At 48.7% G+C, this 13,233-nt stretch overlaps 2 protein-coding genes across 5 annotated transcripts in view; both read left to right on the forward strand.

Annotated features, from left to right (window-relative positions):
• MAT2B (methionine adenosyltransferase 2 non-catalytic beta subunit) overlaps positions 1-8,164 on the forward strand; it is a 54,308-nt gene extending 46,144 nt beyond the window's left edge. The window contains 2 exon segments of the mRNA XM_078776425.1: positions 672-785; positions 7,209-8,164. Coding sequence (XP_078632551.1) covers positions 672-785; positions 7,209-7,379 — 285 coding nt within the window. The 3' untranslated portion in view covers positions 7,380-8,164.
• Positions 8,165-8,331: 167 nt separating this feature from the next.
• LOC137425220 (uncharacterized) overlaps positions 8,332-13,233 on the forward strand; it is a 61,952-nt gene continuing 57,050 nt past the window's right edge. Inside the window, exons 1-2 of one of the 4 annotated variants that reach the window (XM_078776411.1) lie at positions 8,378-8,475; positions 8,566-8,710. The gene's annotated coding sequence lies outside the window, so the exon portion shown is untranslated. Of the gene's footprint in view, positions 8,476-8,565; positions 8,711-13,233 lie in introns of all 4 variants that reach the window. The other 3 variants (XM_068113417.2, XM_068113418.2, XM_068113415.2) reach the window with 3 other exon arrangements.

Genomic DNA, 13,233 nt, shown 5'->3' on the forward strand with positions numbered 1-13,233 from the left:
CACCCCTTTTCTCTGCTCCCCTTTCTCTGCCCCATTTTCTGCCCACCCTTTTCTCTGCTCCCCTTTTCTCTGCTCCTTTCTTTGCCCCTTTCTCTGCCACCCCTTTTCTCTGCCACCCCTTTCTCTGCTCCCCTTTCTCTGCCCCATTTTCTGCCCACCCTTTTCTCTGCCACCCCTTTTCTCTGCCACCCCTTTTCTCTGCCACCCCTTTTCTCTGCCACCCTTTTCTCTGCTCCCCTTTTCTCTGCTCCCCTTTCTCTGCTCCCCTTTCTCTGCCCCATTTTCTGCCCACCCTTTTCTCTGCTCCCCTTTTCTCTGCTCCCCTTTCTTTGCCCCTTTCTCTGCCACCCCTTTTCTCTGCTCCCCTTTTCTCTGCTCGCCTTTCTCTGCCCCTTTCTCTGCTCCCCTTTCTCTGCTCCCCTTTCTCTGCTCCCCTTTTTCTGCCCCATTTTCTGCCCACCCTTTTCTCTGCCACCCCTTTTCGCTGCCACCCCAGCACATCACCATAATAAACTGATGTTAATGTGTGAGAAACTTATCCTTCCGTGTCTTGTTGTGCCACCTGTGCGTAACCTCTCCCTCCCCCTCCCTGCACCCCATAACCTTTTCTAAAACCACCTTTGCTCACTGCTTTCTTGTGTTCACATTTCCCCCATTGGCTCATGATGTAGGACAAGTCCTTTGGTGGTATTTACCACTGGGCCAGTTGCGACATAATGACCAAATACGAGATTGGATGTGCCATGGCAGATGCTTTCAATCTGCCCAGCAGTCATCTTCGTGCTGTGAGTACAGTACTTTAATATTGGAACGGAGAGTTATTTGACCAAGGACTAACAACAAAATATGGACACTGTTTGGTGTTCCCTTCCATGTATAATCTTGTGATGTCAGGATCCTTTGTTACCTCCGCCGGCAAAGGTGGATGGAGGTTGTGTTTTCACCCCTGCCTGTCTGTTTGTCTATCTGTCTGTGAACAGGATATCTCAAAGTTGTGGACGCATTTGGACGAAATTTAGTGGAGTGGTTGTGTATGTGACAAGGACGAAATGGCTAGATTTTGGTGATCTGGATCTGGATCCGGATCCGAGAATTTTTAAAGTGATTCTTCACCATTGAGTGATGGGGGGGGGGGGGGGGGAACTATGTATATAGCATGATATTTCCAAACGTTGTTACATGATATTACAGAGTGTAAACTGTTCAGCCTGGCAGAGTTATGCACTCTTCCGAGTGCCGTTCTAGTTTATACTGTTGTGGTTTCCGGCGACCCTAGGGAGACACATCCAACACATAAGGGTTCCCTAGTGTAGTTGTATCTAGCAATTTTGTTTCGTTAAAATTACCTCTCCCCTCGTATCAGTGGAAAGGGGGAATGCGTTGTGTTTGTGTAGCAGATTCGAACCCCCTTTCTAATTCTTCTTTTTCTAAATCCCCTTTCTTCTTCGTTGGCACTCTTCTTATCTCTCTGCCCATGTCTCCTCATCTCTCTCCTCATATCTCTCCCCATCTCTCTCTCTCTCTCTCTCTCGATCTCTCTCGATCTCTCTCGATCTCTCTCGATCTCTCTCGATCTCTCCCCCTCTCTCGCTTTCTCTCTCCGCATTTCTTTGCAGTGCATCCATACACGCTTTGCAACACACATTACACGTTACAAAAGCAAAATTAAAAGTCGTTGCAAATCCAATCAAGCACATCATAAAGTGGCGCAGACTTGGATCTGCAAATCAAGAAACGGCATAGCAAAGCGCCGACGGATGGGCGGGCCTCCACCAGTGGACGACGTGGTTGCTGCAGAACCATGGGCTCGGCCAATGAGTGTCACATGATGACAGGAATGCACCAATGAGGAGGTGGTGGTGTCCACGAAGCTCAAGCCACGCTCGAGGAGCGGGCCCCAGAACAAAGTCTCCCCCAGGAACTTTATAATGCCAGGAATTGAAGGGCTTAGGGCTGGTACGCGTCTAAGGAAAATCAGAGCCGAGGCTGAATTTACGAGAACTAACCTCTGTGAGAACGAACTTATCGGGCTGATGGTGCAAAGAGATGACAAGCTGCAGTTTTCCTGGACGTGCACTCTTTCTCTGGCTATCCCTACTTTTATTTCGTTCACTTGGAATGCGTGAGTGCTTTCAACAATTACACCCTCGACTTGTTCAGGGCTGGGTTAGGGACTCACAATTTGCCTATGAGTGTATGATGTGCCTACATGTGTAGAAACGTACTAAGGTGACTAAGTGGGCTGAAGTGCTTATGGGGTAAGATCTTTCTCTTGTGAACTGTTTGTCTGTGAATGTGTCCTTTTGATCTTTATAAGCTGCTTCAAAACTGCCTAATCATCTTTTCTCCATTGGTTAGAGTGTTAGACCATAGTGTGTTCTTCTGACAGGAAGTTCTGCCCCACCATTCCGTTATGGTTAGTCATTAGCTAACATCCCACTTGCGGTATCGCTCGGCCATTTTGATTGACAGCAGTGGGGCGTTGAGAGTGCAGTTCCCCATCTGGGAGGTTTAATTCACCAGAAAGGTAAAGAGGAGTTAGACGCTGGACCCTACCTGAATTAAATGTCTCAGATGGTATCCGTGGTTGCCTAGCAACCTGTCATACCACCGAGTTATCTGGGAAGTGGGTCCGAATACTCCCACGTAACCCCTGAATCCACAATAATATTGTTACGTTTGTGGGGGAAGGAAAAAATAGCTTAGTGAAGTCAGGATTGTGTAAATTAGCATGGACTGTGTGATGCAAAGAAGAAGAACCTTGATGTACGTAATCACTTAGACTACGGATTTTTATGTTAAGAAAATAGGCCTTTTATGTTTTGAAAAGCGGAATTTTTTTTTTTTATGTGAAAAAATCCTGAAATATTTTTTTCCCCCGTTTTATTCATTTTTTATTATTACCAAGTTTTTCAGAAATCAGTCAAAAAAAGAACAAAAAATGGTAAGCTTTTTCCTGCACAACATTAAGCACTTTGGGCTAGTAAACAGGTAAAAAATGACGTTCAGGTACCTTTATTGCAACCGCATTGTTTGATAAGTAGAGGACTAGAAGAAATTGACAAGACCCTTTTAGGAACGGTTAAAGTAGGTGTTTGAAATCATTATCTTGGTAATGTTCTCCTTGGTGAGGCGGTGTCGGCGGTCGGTGAGGACGTTTCTGTAGACGGAGAAGGGCCTTTCCACGTCGACGCTGACGATGGGGCAGTACCTCAAGAGGGGGATGTCAGCAAGCTTGACTCCAGCCGGCACACCAACCTCAGATCCGTGCTGATCTCCATCCAGGATCAAAGCCACTGTCCTCAGCACACCAATGTCGGGATTGCGCTGCAGCACCGCCTTGAACTTGGTGAGCAGGATCTCCTTACGGCAGCCTCGGATCTTTTCGAGCTCCTCCTTGGCCTGATCAAGGAGCTGGAAGGCCTTGGCCAGCTCCATGCCGGCCTCCTCCAGCTGCTTAAGGATCTTCGGGATGAACGACACGTGGGCATTTAAGAAGACCAAACTGAGCTTGATGTCCGCCTTTCCGAACAGGTCCTTGGCACTCCGATTGCCATCGCGTCGTCATCGTTCAGCTGGTCCACAATGTCCTTCACGGCCTCGAAGTGCTCGGCGTAAAACACCGCGGCGTCGATCCACGTCCCCCACCGAGTCAGAATGGGCTCCGGGGGGAGAGAACGATTGGGCTGCTGCTCCTTCCAAAAGACAACACGCGACGGGGCTTTGACGAACACCTTCTTCGTCGTGGCAATCAGGTCGTTGACGTCCTTGAACATTTCTCGGACTGTCTCGCAGACACGGTGGAGCGCGTGGGCAATGCAAGTCACATGCAGCAAGTCCGGGAAGAGTTCCTTCAGGGCATGGCCGGCCTTGATCATATAGGCCGCGGCGTCGCTGACGAGGACCTTGAGGCACTCCGGCTTGAAATCAGGCCAAAGATAGCGCAGCGTGTCATTGACTGCACGCACGATCTCCCCGGAGTTGGTCTTCTCCAGAAACATGCACTGGACGAGGTGGGGACGAAAGTACCCCTCCTTGGACAAGCGTCCCGCGATGATGTTGGCCACATATCGACCTGCCGAATCGGTCGTCTCGTCGACGGACAGCCAGATGGGCTGCTGTCCGAGGTCGGCACGGATCCCCGCCAAAGCCTCGTCGTAGCACTTGTCGAGGTAGTGCTTTCGAATCCAGCTTTCATCGGGGATCTGGAGAGTGATGTGCTTCTCCAGGAACGACCGGAGGGCAGGGTTTTCCAATTTCGACCATGGGATGCCAGCGGCCAACATGGCCTGGCACAGCTCCTGAGCCACCGACGTCGCACTTGTGCCTCTTTCCGCCACCAAAGTCCTCCATGGTGGCTTGCGTGACCGTCCTCTTCTTCTTCAAGGCCAAGTTGCTCTTGTGGCGGTCTCCTCGGACATGTTGGGCCAGCTCAGACTTCTGCTTCGCCCGGAAAGTCTTTTCACAAGCTCGACAGAAAGCCGTGTCACTCGACACGTACTTGAAGGTGGTCCCATCGCCGCCAGCGTTGAATTCCTTCAGCCACTTGTCACGAAGAGCAGCACTCATCTTGATAGGAGACTTGTTCACACTTTGTGTACACTCTCTCACTGTAGTACACCGCCTCACTGCTGTACACGCTGGGGACGCAACGCACGCAAGTGGACGCAACGTTTTGTTTTTGAGATCGATCGCAGTTAAAAATTTCGAAAAATTCCCTAATTTTTTTTAGCGTTGCCAGACATTTTCGACCAAAAGGGCATTTTATTTTATTTTTCCCGAAAAAGGGCGAAATATTTTTTTTCCTCCGAAAATAGCAAAATATTTTTTTTGCACGCAAAAAAGCAGTTTTATGTGAAAAAATAAAAAATATTTTTTCACATAAAAATCCGATGTATAGCACTAATCAGGGTAAACCGTGAGCGTAAGAGTGTTTGCATGTCGCCATAAGGGGCGTGGCTTTTGTGTTAATTGGTTCGAGGGCTTAAGATTAATAACCCCCAGTGTGTAATTGGCTCCCTGTGATTTTTCCCTAATGTTCTTACAAAACTCGGCCAGCCATGCAACCAGCTCCATTACTACAACGACAAGAACAACGAGCGCTCCATTCACCCACAATACCGTCATGCGGACCAAACCCCGAACACTCTCGATGAGAGACTAGACTCCGCCCCCGATAACTCGTAACGGAGAAACCACGCCCCGAGCTTCGTGAGTGGTTGAGAGGATATGGAATGATGTAATGGGGCACGGGGATTGGTCGGGGAGCGACGTCCGCGAGGGAAAAAAGGAGGGTGTGTCCATCTCTCGCTCTCTCTCTTGTTCTGGCTTTGGTGGGAGCGACCGCATCTCTTTTTTTGCCTGGGTTGAGGACGGCTGTACTTCGTGCTGTGTGTGCCTGAGAGATTTATCGGAGCCTTGTGGAGCGTGGGATGACCGGAGGAGGACGGTATTCCCGAGCAGTGGTGCTCTCCAGACGCGCTGTGGCTGCGCGGTGCGGTCCATCCAGGAATTCGGAGGAGGAGGACGTTTTGCCGCCGCTTCGTGGCTCAGTGTGCCCGCGTGGCGATTCGCGCCAACTTGTGCACTTCCCGTGCGGAGACTCGAGAAGCATTCACGTTCGTCTTCGTTGGAGCAAGGCTGAGTATCGGCCGATTCACTACACCATTTTCTCTTTTTTATGTTTTCCCCTGTTGTGTCTGTGTCTGTGTCTGAGCGGAGACGTCTCAACGTAGGAATATAGTTTTTAGCTCACCTGGAACGAAGTTCAGGGGAGCTTATGCGATGGCGTGTCGTCAATCCATCCATTCGTCCGTCAGTCAGTTCGTAAACACTTGCCACTTCTTCTCCGAAACCGCTGAAGGGATTGTGACCAAACTTGGCGCAAATGATATATTTGTTGTGTTGTGACTAAAGTTTGTTCACGGCATAAAAAAAAAAACTCGGGGTCTAAGGGGGTTTACCGGGGTCAAAGTGGATCCAGGTTTGACCCCCCCAAAATAGGTATTTGCTTTTTCCTCTGAAACTACACACAATTTCAATGAAACTTGACCAAAACCTTCACCACCCATGATGTACCAACGTTTGTTCACGGCACTAAAAAAAATCTGCCCCATTGGAGTTCTTCAGGGGGGTTGCCCCCAAAATAGGTATTTGCCCTCTTCTCAGGAACTACACATGCAATTTTGATGAAACTTCATCACAACCATAATCACCCATGGTGTACCAATGATTGTTCAAGGCATTAGAAAAATTGGGGTCTTAGGAGGTATATGGGGAATGGGGTGGGGGGTTTGCCCCCCAAAATAGGTAATTTTTTGTTTGATTGTTTAAAGTCTTACGATTATGTTAGTATGATTCTACATGCTGCCCTGTCTTCTACCAACCAGTAAAATTCTTTTGAAATACCGTTTGAACCTTTTGAGTCGGTGCAGTATACTGTTTATTTTCCCAGGTGAGTGACAGGAGTGTTGCCCCTATGTTTTTCTTATTGTCTTTGCATTTATTGCCATTAAACCCATTATTGGTGAATTTCATTCCTCGTCTTTTCGTTTCTGTGTTGTGGGGATCGGATAACCCCCGTGTGCTTCTCGTTGAGGTAAGGCTTCGGTTCCTTCCCTCGGGCGCCAAAAATAATCCCGCCAAGTTCGGGTATACGCCTCGGAGTTAACGACGTTAGGCTTTCCGTCATCCTGAGTAGAGGTGTTCACTGCTGTCTAGCCTGGGTTTGAATCTTTGCCCAGCTATAAACTGTCATCCTGATGATTCACAGGCAGGGTGATTACATCATTGTGTGTGTGCGTCCCTCAGATGTATGTTAAACAGGGAGTCTCGTCTGCTGGCATTAGTTGGTGGACGTTGAAGATCCTACGGTGTCTTTCGCAAAGAGTAGGCGAGTTATCGCCGGCACCCTGAACAAATTCCTGCCCCGACTGCTGCTGGGAAGGCAATGGCATACCACCCAGTATCAACTATGTGATCATATGAAATCGTTGTGTAATTTTGCTTGAGCCTTTTATCGCATTCAATAAAATCTAATAACTTTGTAACCTGATTTTGGTTAAACACGTTGACTTTGCGCATGTGCCGCAGACCAGTTTGTGAGGTCACCGTTGTTTTTAATCACCTGTACAGTTTAAGCTTCTCAAAAATGGGCAACGCTCATTACCCATTATCTTTTCCCTCCCCTTACACCTGTCGATTTACAGGTGATCGAAGAGCCTACAGGTAACGTGCAACGACCACGCAATGCTACTCTGGACTTTTCCGCGCTGGAGGTCTTGGGCATCGGGAAGCACACTCCTCTTCGGATAGGCCTTCGCAAGGCTCTGTGGCCTTTCCTGGATGATCGCCGCTGGCGCCAGATGGTCTTCCACTGAGATACCTCGTGATCATTTCTCAGTCCTGTTTCTGACCCTTAGTCACGTGCTCATGATCCTGAATTGTACATCGTGAGGGTAGTTAGGCAAGGAGCCGAGGATGACCCCATTGAGTAATGAAATAATTAATTTTTTTGTGTGCTCCCATTTTCCGATGAATTCATCAGTCGTGCGAGGTCCGTGTAAGTTATGCTTATTTTGGATTACCTGTACAGATTCTGTATATCGAAGTGGCAGAAAGTCGGTGTCTTTGCCTATTGTTCTTTAGTGTTACTTTTGCAAGCTTACCGCACTTTTCGTCTTTTTTTTTTTCCCCCCCCCAAGCGTTGGATTTCTCCTCAGGATGTTTGAAATGTTGACCCATGGAGATGTTCGGAAGTCTTCCCCCCTTCTATGGACTGTGTTTTAAAGGGAATAGCAAACCTAAACAGCTAGGCTAATTGTTCTTCCTTTTATGCACACGTTGTTGTGTTGTGTTGTTTTAAGGTGGTAACAGTGCTGGGGGATTTAAAAGGGGGTGGGGGGAGGTGTATTACTGCAGTTTGCTGTTACGGACTTACGCTCGTATTCCTTGGCAGAGCAATCTATAAAATAATTAAAAAGGATTAAATTAAAATGGAAGCCTTGGTTCTGTTACAAGATCAGATAAATGGCGTTTTGTTTTTTTTATCTTGAGGGAAGGGGAAGAGACTAGAGACATGCTCACACTTTTCATTTTTCCCCTCAGCCTCAGGTTTGGGGTGTCGGGCTTGTGTACTCCAATAAACATCCTCGCGCCATTTTAACCGTTTCCATCCCGAGTCTCTTGATTTCAATGTTTAAATTTAGATCCTACGCCTGTGGTAGGTGCGAATTCGTACGTTAATCCGCAGCTGTTTGGATACAATATTTTTTTACCTCAGCACGCCACGTTCGCGTCACTTCCTCACGCGTCGGGATACAGGGGCGGGACATGGGCGGAGAGTTCCGGCCTTCTGGGTGGGGAGGAGGGTGTGTGTGCGTGTGTATGTGTGCGCGTCTCCGAGGTGCGTGGCTCAGGGGTCGTGTGAGGGAGCCTTTCCGAAACTACGGTGCAAGGCAAGACGTTCAGCTTGAGGTGCGTGTGCTTACACGGCCGGTGCTCGCCCGGTCAATGACGCTGCAGTGATTTGCTGGGTTTCTAAATCCCGCTGTTTTGTGCGTGTAGCAGCACGCCGATCGTGTTGTGGTGTATTTACCACAGAGACTGATTGAGGCAGCCTGTTCGTGTCGCGGCCCGTGCTGCTATTCTGTGCTCCAACTGACGACCCTCTCCCTCGGCGTGCGCACTTCAATGTACGCCGACGATTTCCGTACGTACGGAGACCGAAACACGCAGGGCGTCCGGCGATGTCCCGTGCAGAACGTGTACTGTACTTCGCGTATGCAGGTGTCTCCCTTGTGCTCTAAGGGCAACTGTAGTATGCATGCCTGTGGTTAAAAAAATATTTTTTACTGTAACTATGGTTACGTCACACCTTTACCTGGTTATTCAATCAATGTCTGTATCCCGAGGGCTCCTCCGTTCGTGTGTGTCTCACGGGTGTGACGGTGGAACGCCATTAAATAATTATTACATTAGGAGCTATTAAACCCCATGATGGCTGAACGTTCGCAAGAGACGGGTTGTTCATGCGACTTGATCAGTGAACGAACTCTTTGAAAGTAATTGTCTAATCGGATTCCATAATTGATTGTGTCCTCAATTGTTGGCCTTGATCCACAACGCAATTTGCTTTTGACCTGGATTGTCTTGTCCCAACCCAACCACCACCACCGCCACAAGCACCACCACACCCACAACTACCACCACACCCACAACTACCACCACACCCACAACTACCACCACACCCACACAACTACCACCACACCCACACAACTACCACCACACCCACACAACTACCACCACACCCACACAACTACCACCACACCCACACAACTACCACCACACCCACACAACTACCACCACACCCACAACTACCACCACCACCCACACAACTACCTCCACCACCCACACAACTACCACCACCACCCCCACAACTACCACCCCCACAACTACCACCCCTACCCCCACAACTACCACCCCTACCCCCACAACTACCGACCCCTACCCCCACAACTACCACCCCTACCCCCCACAACTACCACCTCTACCCCCACAACTACCACCCCTACCCCCACAACTACCACCCCTACCACCACCACCACCACCACAAATACCACCACCACAAATACCACCCCTACCACCACAACTACCACCACCACCACAACTACCACCACCCCCACAAATACCACCCCCACAACTACCACCACAACTACCACCACCACAACTACCACCACCACCACCCCCACCACAACCACAACTACCACCACACCCACAACTACCACCACACCCACAACTACCACCACACCCACAACTACCACCACACCCGCAACTACCACCACCACACCCACAACTACCACCACCACTCTCACAACTACCACCACCACACCCACCCTACCCTCACCAGGCTAATTGTGTTATTCATGGTCGTCAAAGGTGTTGATCCATTCCTGTGACCTCTGTGCTTTATTGTCAGTTGGTCATGGTAATGATTCATCTTCTTTATTTTTCATTTTTTTTTCAAAGGTCAAGGCTCATGGAGGAGAGAGCAGACTTACATCCTCGTAGTATAGGGAGTCCTGTCTCCATATTCCATGGTTTGGTTGGGTGGGGTGCGGATATGATCCCAAGCATTTCAGGTGGATCATCTGATGCTCTGGTAACACCACCACCTGAAGAAGTCTTGTCCAGCAGTCCTGCTGAGCCCTTTACCTTTTCATGTAGCTTCGTATTTGGTCACGTGTGCCGACTTCCAGATCCTTTTGGGGGCAATCCGGAGGTTCCTGTGAGGTGATGAATCCCAGGTGGATCCATCGACCATCGTTTGGCGACAACAAGGCTGTTTTTTTGCTTCTCACATCAGGGGTGATTCGGGGACTCCCTGAGCGACATGTACGTTATTTGTAGAATACTCAGGGGGAAATTGAAACAGAAACCAGGACGTCACACGTTTAATATGGATTTCTCATGAACATACCTGTCCGCATGCAAGTTGAACCCAGGTGTTCCATTTGAGTCCCCACCCAGTCTCGAATTCTCGTGGTGTTTAAACGAGTTACCTGGTACAGGATTTGTCATTTTTATTTATTTTATGATTGCCACTCTCACCATATTGCTTCGTTGACGCCCTGTTTGTGACGACCAGGACCGCCCTTGGTAACGCGAACGGCTCATGATTCTTGCCACATGGCTCGAGAGAAAAACATTTCGCCGTTTGGGAAAAAAATCGACACATTTTGCCAAAAAATCCAAAGAATGTAAAAAGAAAGCACAAACTCGGGCCGAATGTGGTCACACAATATACAATGGCTGGGATGGCGCTTCGGCCGCTGGAAAACCTTTATCGGGGATTGCGCTGGAGAGCAAGTTGTCCTTATCACAGGTGCTTGAGATGAGGAACCCTTTTTCGCGTTCATTGTCCTTGTTTTGCCGACCGACAGGATGGGAATGTGGAAAACGCTGATCTTGTTTGAGGATTCCCACGATGGTTAATAGCTCGAGGCTTGTGATAAAGATGGAGTGATTATCTGGATTGTGAGCGGGACATAATGATGGAGTGTTGCCTCGCTAATGATAAAAAACTATATTCAGAATGTTTTTTGTTTTTTTTTAAACCGTACATTTTGATAAAGGGCAGAACCAAGTGCACGTGCTTTCTGACCTATCCGAGGAAAAACTTCCCGAAGTTTTGGTAGGAAAATAATAAATATAAAACTAGTTGGTTGAGACCCTCAATCGATTCACCCCATGGAGATGTGGTGCAGTTGTGAAAAGGTGGGCACGCTCATGTGGGTCCTTGTAGATGAATGGCAATCTTCTATGCACCTCCTGGTATTATAATTGCATTTATTTAAAAAGTTAATAAACTTCTGGGAGAATGGGGGCGTGGGGTGGAGGGAGAAGGCGTGCAGGGGAGGACAGGGGGGGCGCTGACCTGAAATGTGGTAACATCATTATCTCAGGCTGCAACTTCACAGATGAAGCAATTTATTTGGAAGGTGAACTGGATTACTTCATATTGAATAATTTTATTTTTCATCGAGTAAATACTGTTACGTTTGTGGGGGTAGATGAGGGAATCCCATAGTAATGGTAGGACTGTATAATTATAGCAGGGGGTAGATGATGGAATCCCATCGTACAGATTGGATTGTATACGTAGTGTGTTCAAAAAGTATCCGACCTTTGTTCATAAAAGATACTCGCATCCAGATAAAAAAATTTTTTATAATAATCTCGTTCAAAGTAGTCCCCTTGGGCTGCCACACACTTCTCCCAACGGTTCTGCCACTGTCAGAAGCAGCGCTGGAACACCTCTTTTGGGATGGCGCGCAGCTGGTCCGTCGCATTCCGCATGATGTCTTCTCTGGAGTCGAAGAAGGCGGTCAGCATGACTTTGACATTGCTGCGGACCTGCCTTGCTTTTTTTGGCCTCGGGGATGTTGGATGCTTCCATTGTGATGACTGCAACTTGGTTTCTGGGTCGTACCCATAAACCCAGGACTCATCGCCAGTGATCACTGTGTTGAGGAAGCTGGGATCGCTGTTCACAGTCTCCAGCATGTCCTGTGCGATCTCCAAACGGAGTTGCTTCTGCTCAATCGTTAGCAGCTTTGGTACGAACTTCGCTGAGATTCTCCTGAAGCCCAAATCCTCCTTCATAATGGAATGAACGGTGTTGAATCTTGCGGATCGTTTCCACTTGGGAATCGCCAAGCTTTACACAAAATTTGATGCAGTAGCGTTGTTCAAGTTTTTCCGTCATTTTGTCAAAAACGAAAATCCGACGGCGCTCACTTACATGTCCTCACTCATCGGCGGTCTGCCGTCGAATGACAGCTTCTGCAGGTGGGAAAAAATTCACGCGTGCGCATTAGGATCGCCTACATACGTGCACCAATCAACGCCTCCCTAGCTTCTTTTTTTTTACGCACGAAAAATAAAGGTCGGATACTTTTTGAACACAGTAGTAGATACAGCATGGACCGTGTCTGCGTAGGAGAGACATCTCGATGTATTTAAGTATGGATACTTGAGCTTAAGATTGTTTATGTGTCTTCACACGAGGGATGAAGCTGAGTTAACTAGTTAGGGATTAAGGTTAGTTCTCCCCAGTACGTGATATTCCCTCTGTGATTTTGTCGCTGTGTTTTTACAACCGCACAAGGCCAGCCATGCAAAGCCTCCATTAAACCACCACAACCGCTGACAGTACCCATACATCTGACAAGTAAGCCCCGCCTTAATTAACACTCATGCCAAGCAAAGCCGGCAGGCCACGCCCCCAGAATGGTACGAGGGGCGTGGAGGAGCAGAGCCAGCAGACCACGCCCCTGAGCTTGTGATTGGTCGGGGTGACGTCGGAGGAGAGAAGGTTCGAGAGGAGTGAGGAAGAAGAGCACGTCTCGCTCGCGCTCTCTCAGTGTGGGTTTTTGGGGAGAAACAGACGTTGGTGGAAGAGCTGTGTCTTTTCTTTTGTGTGTGCGCCTGAGAGGATTGCTTTTGCCGAGTCGGCAGGATTTTGAGGGGTTTTTTGGACACTGCTGAGGTCGAGGTGGACTGGGTCCGACGTCATGCTTTCCCGGACGCAGAGGGACCCGAAAGAGGACCTCCCTCACAAAGGACCTCACGTTCGTGGCACCGAGGGGCACGACTCTGCAGCCATCTTGTGCGCCTCCCGCCTGTGGGGATTCAAGCTTCAACGACCACCAAGCTCCTAAAAGTCCTCGTTGA

The sequence above is a fragment of the Myxine glutinosa genome, chromosome 4, assembly GCF_964187855.1.
Source record: "Myxine glutinosa chromosome 4, kmMyxGlut1.1, whole genome shotgun sequence".
NCBI lineage: Eukaryota > Metazoa > Chordata > Myxini > Myxiniformes > Myxinidae > Myxine > Myxine glutinosa.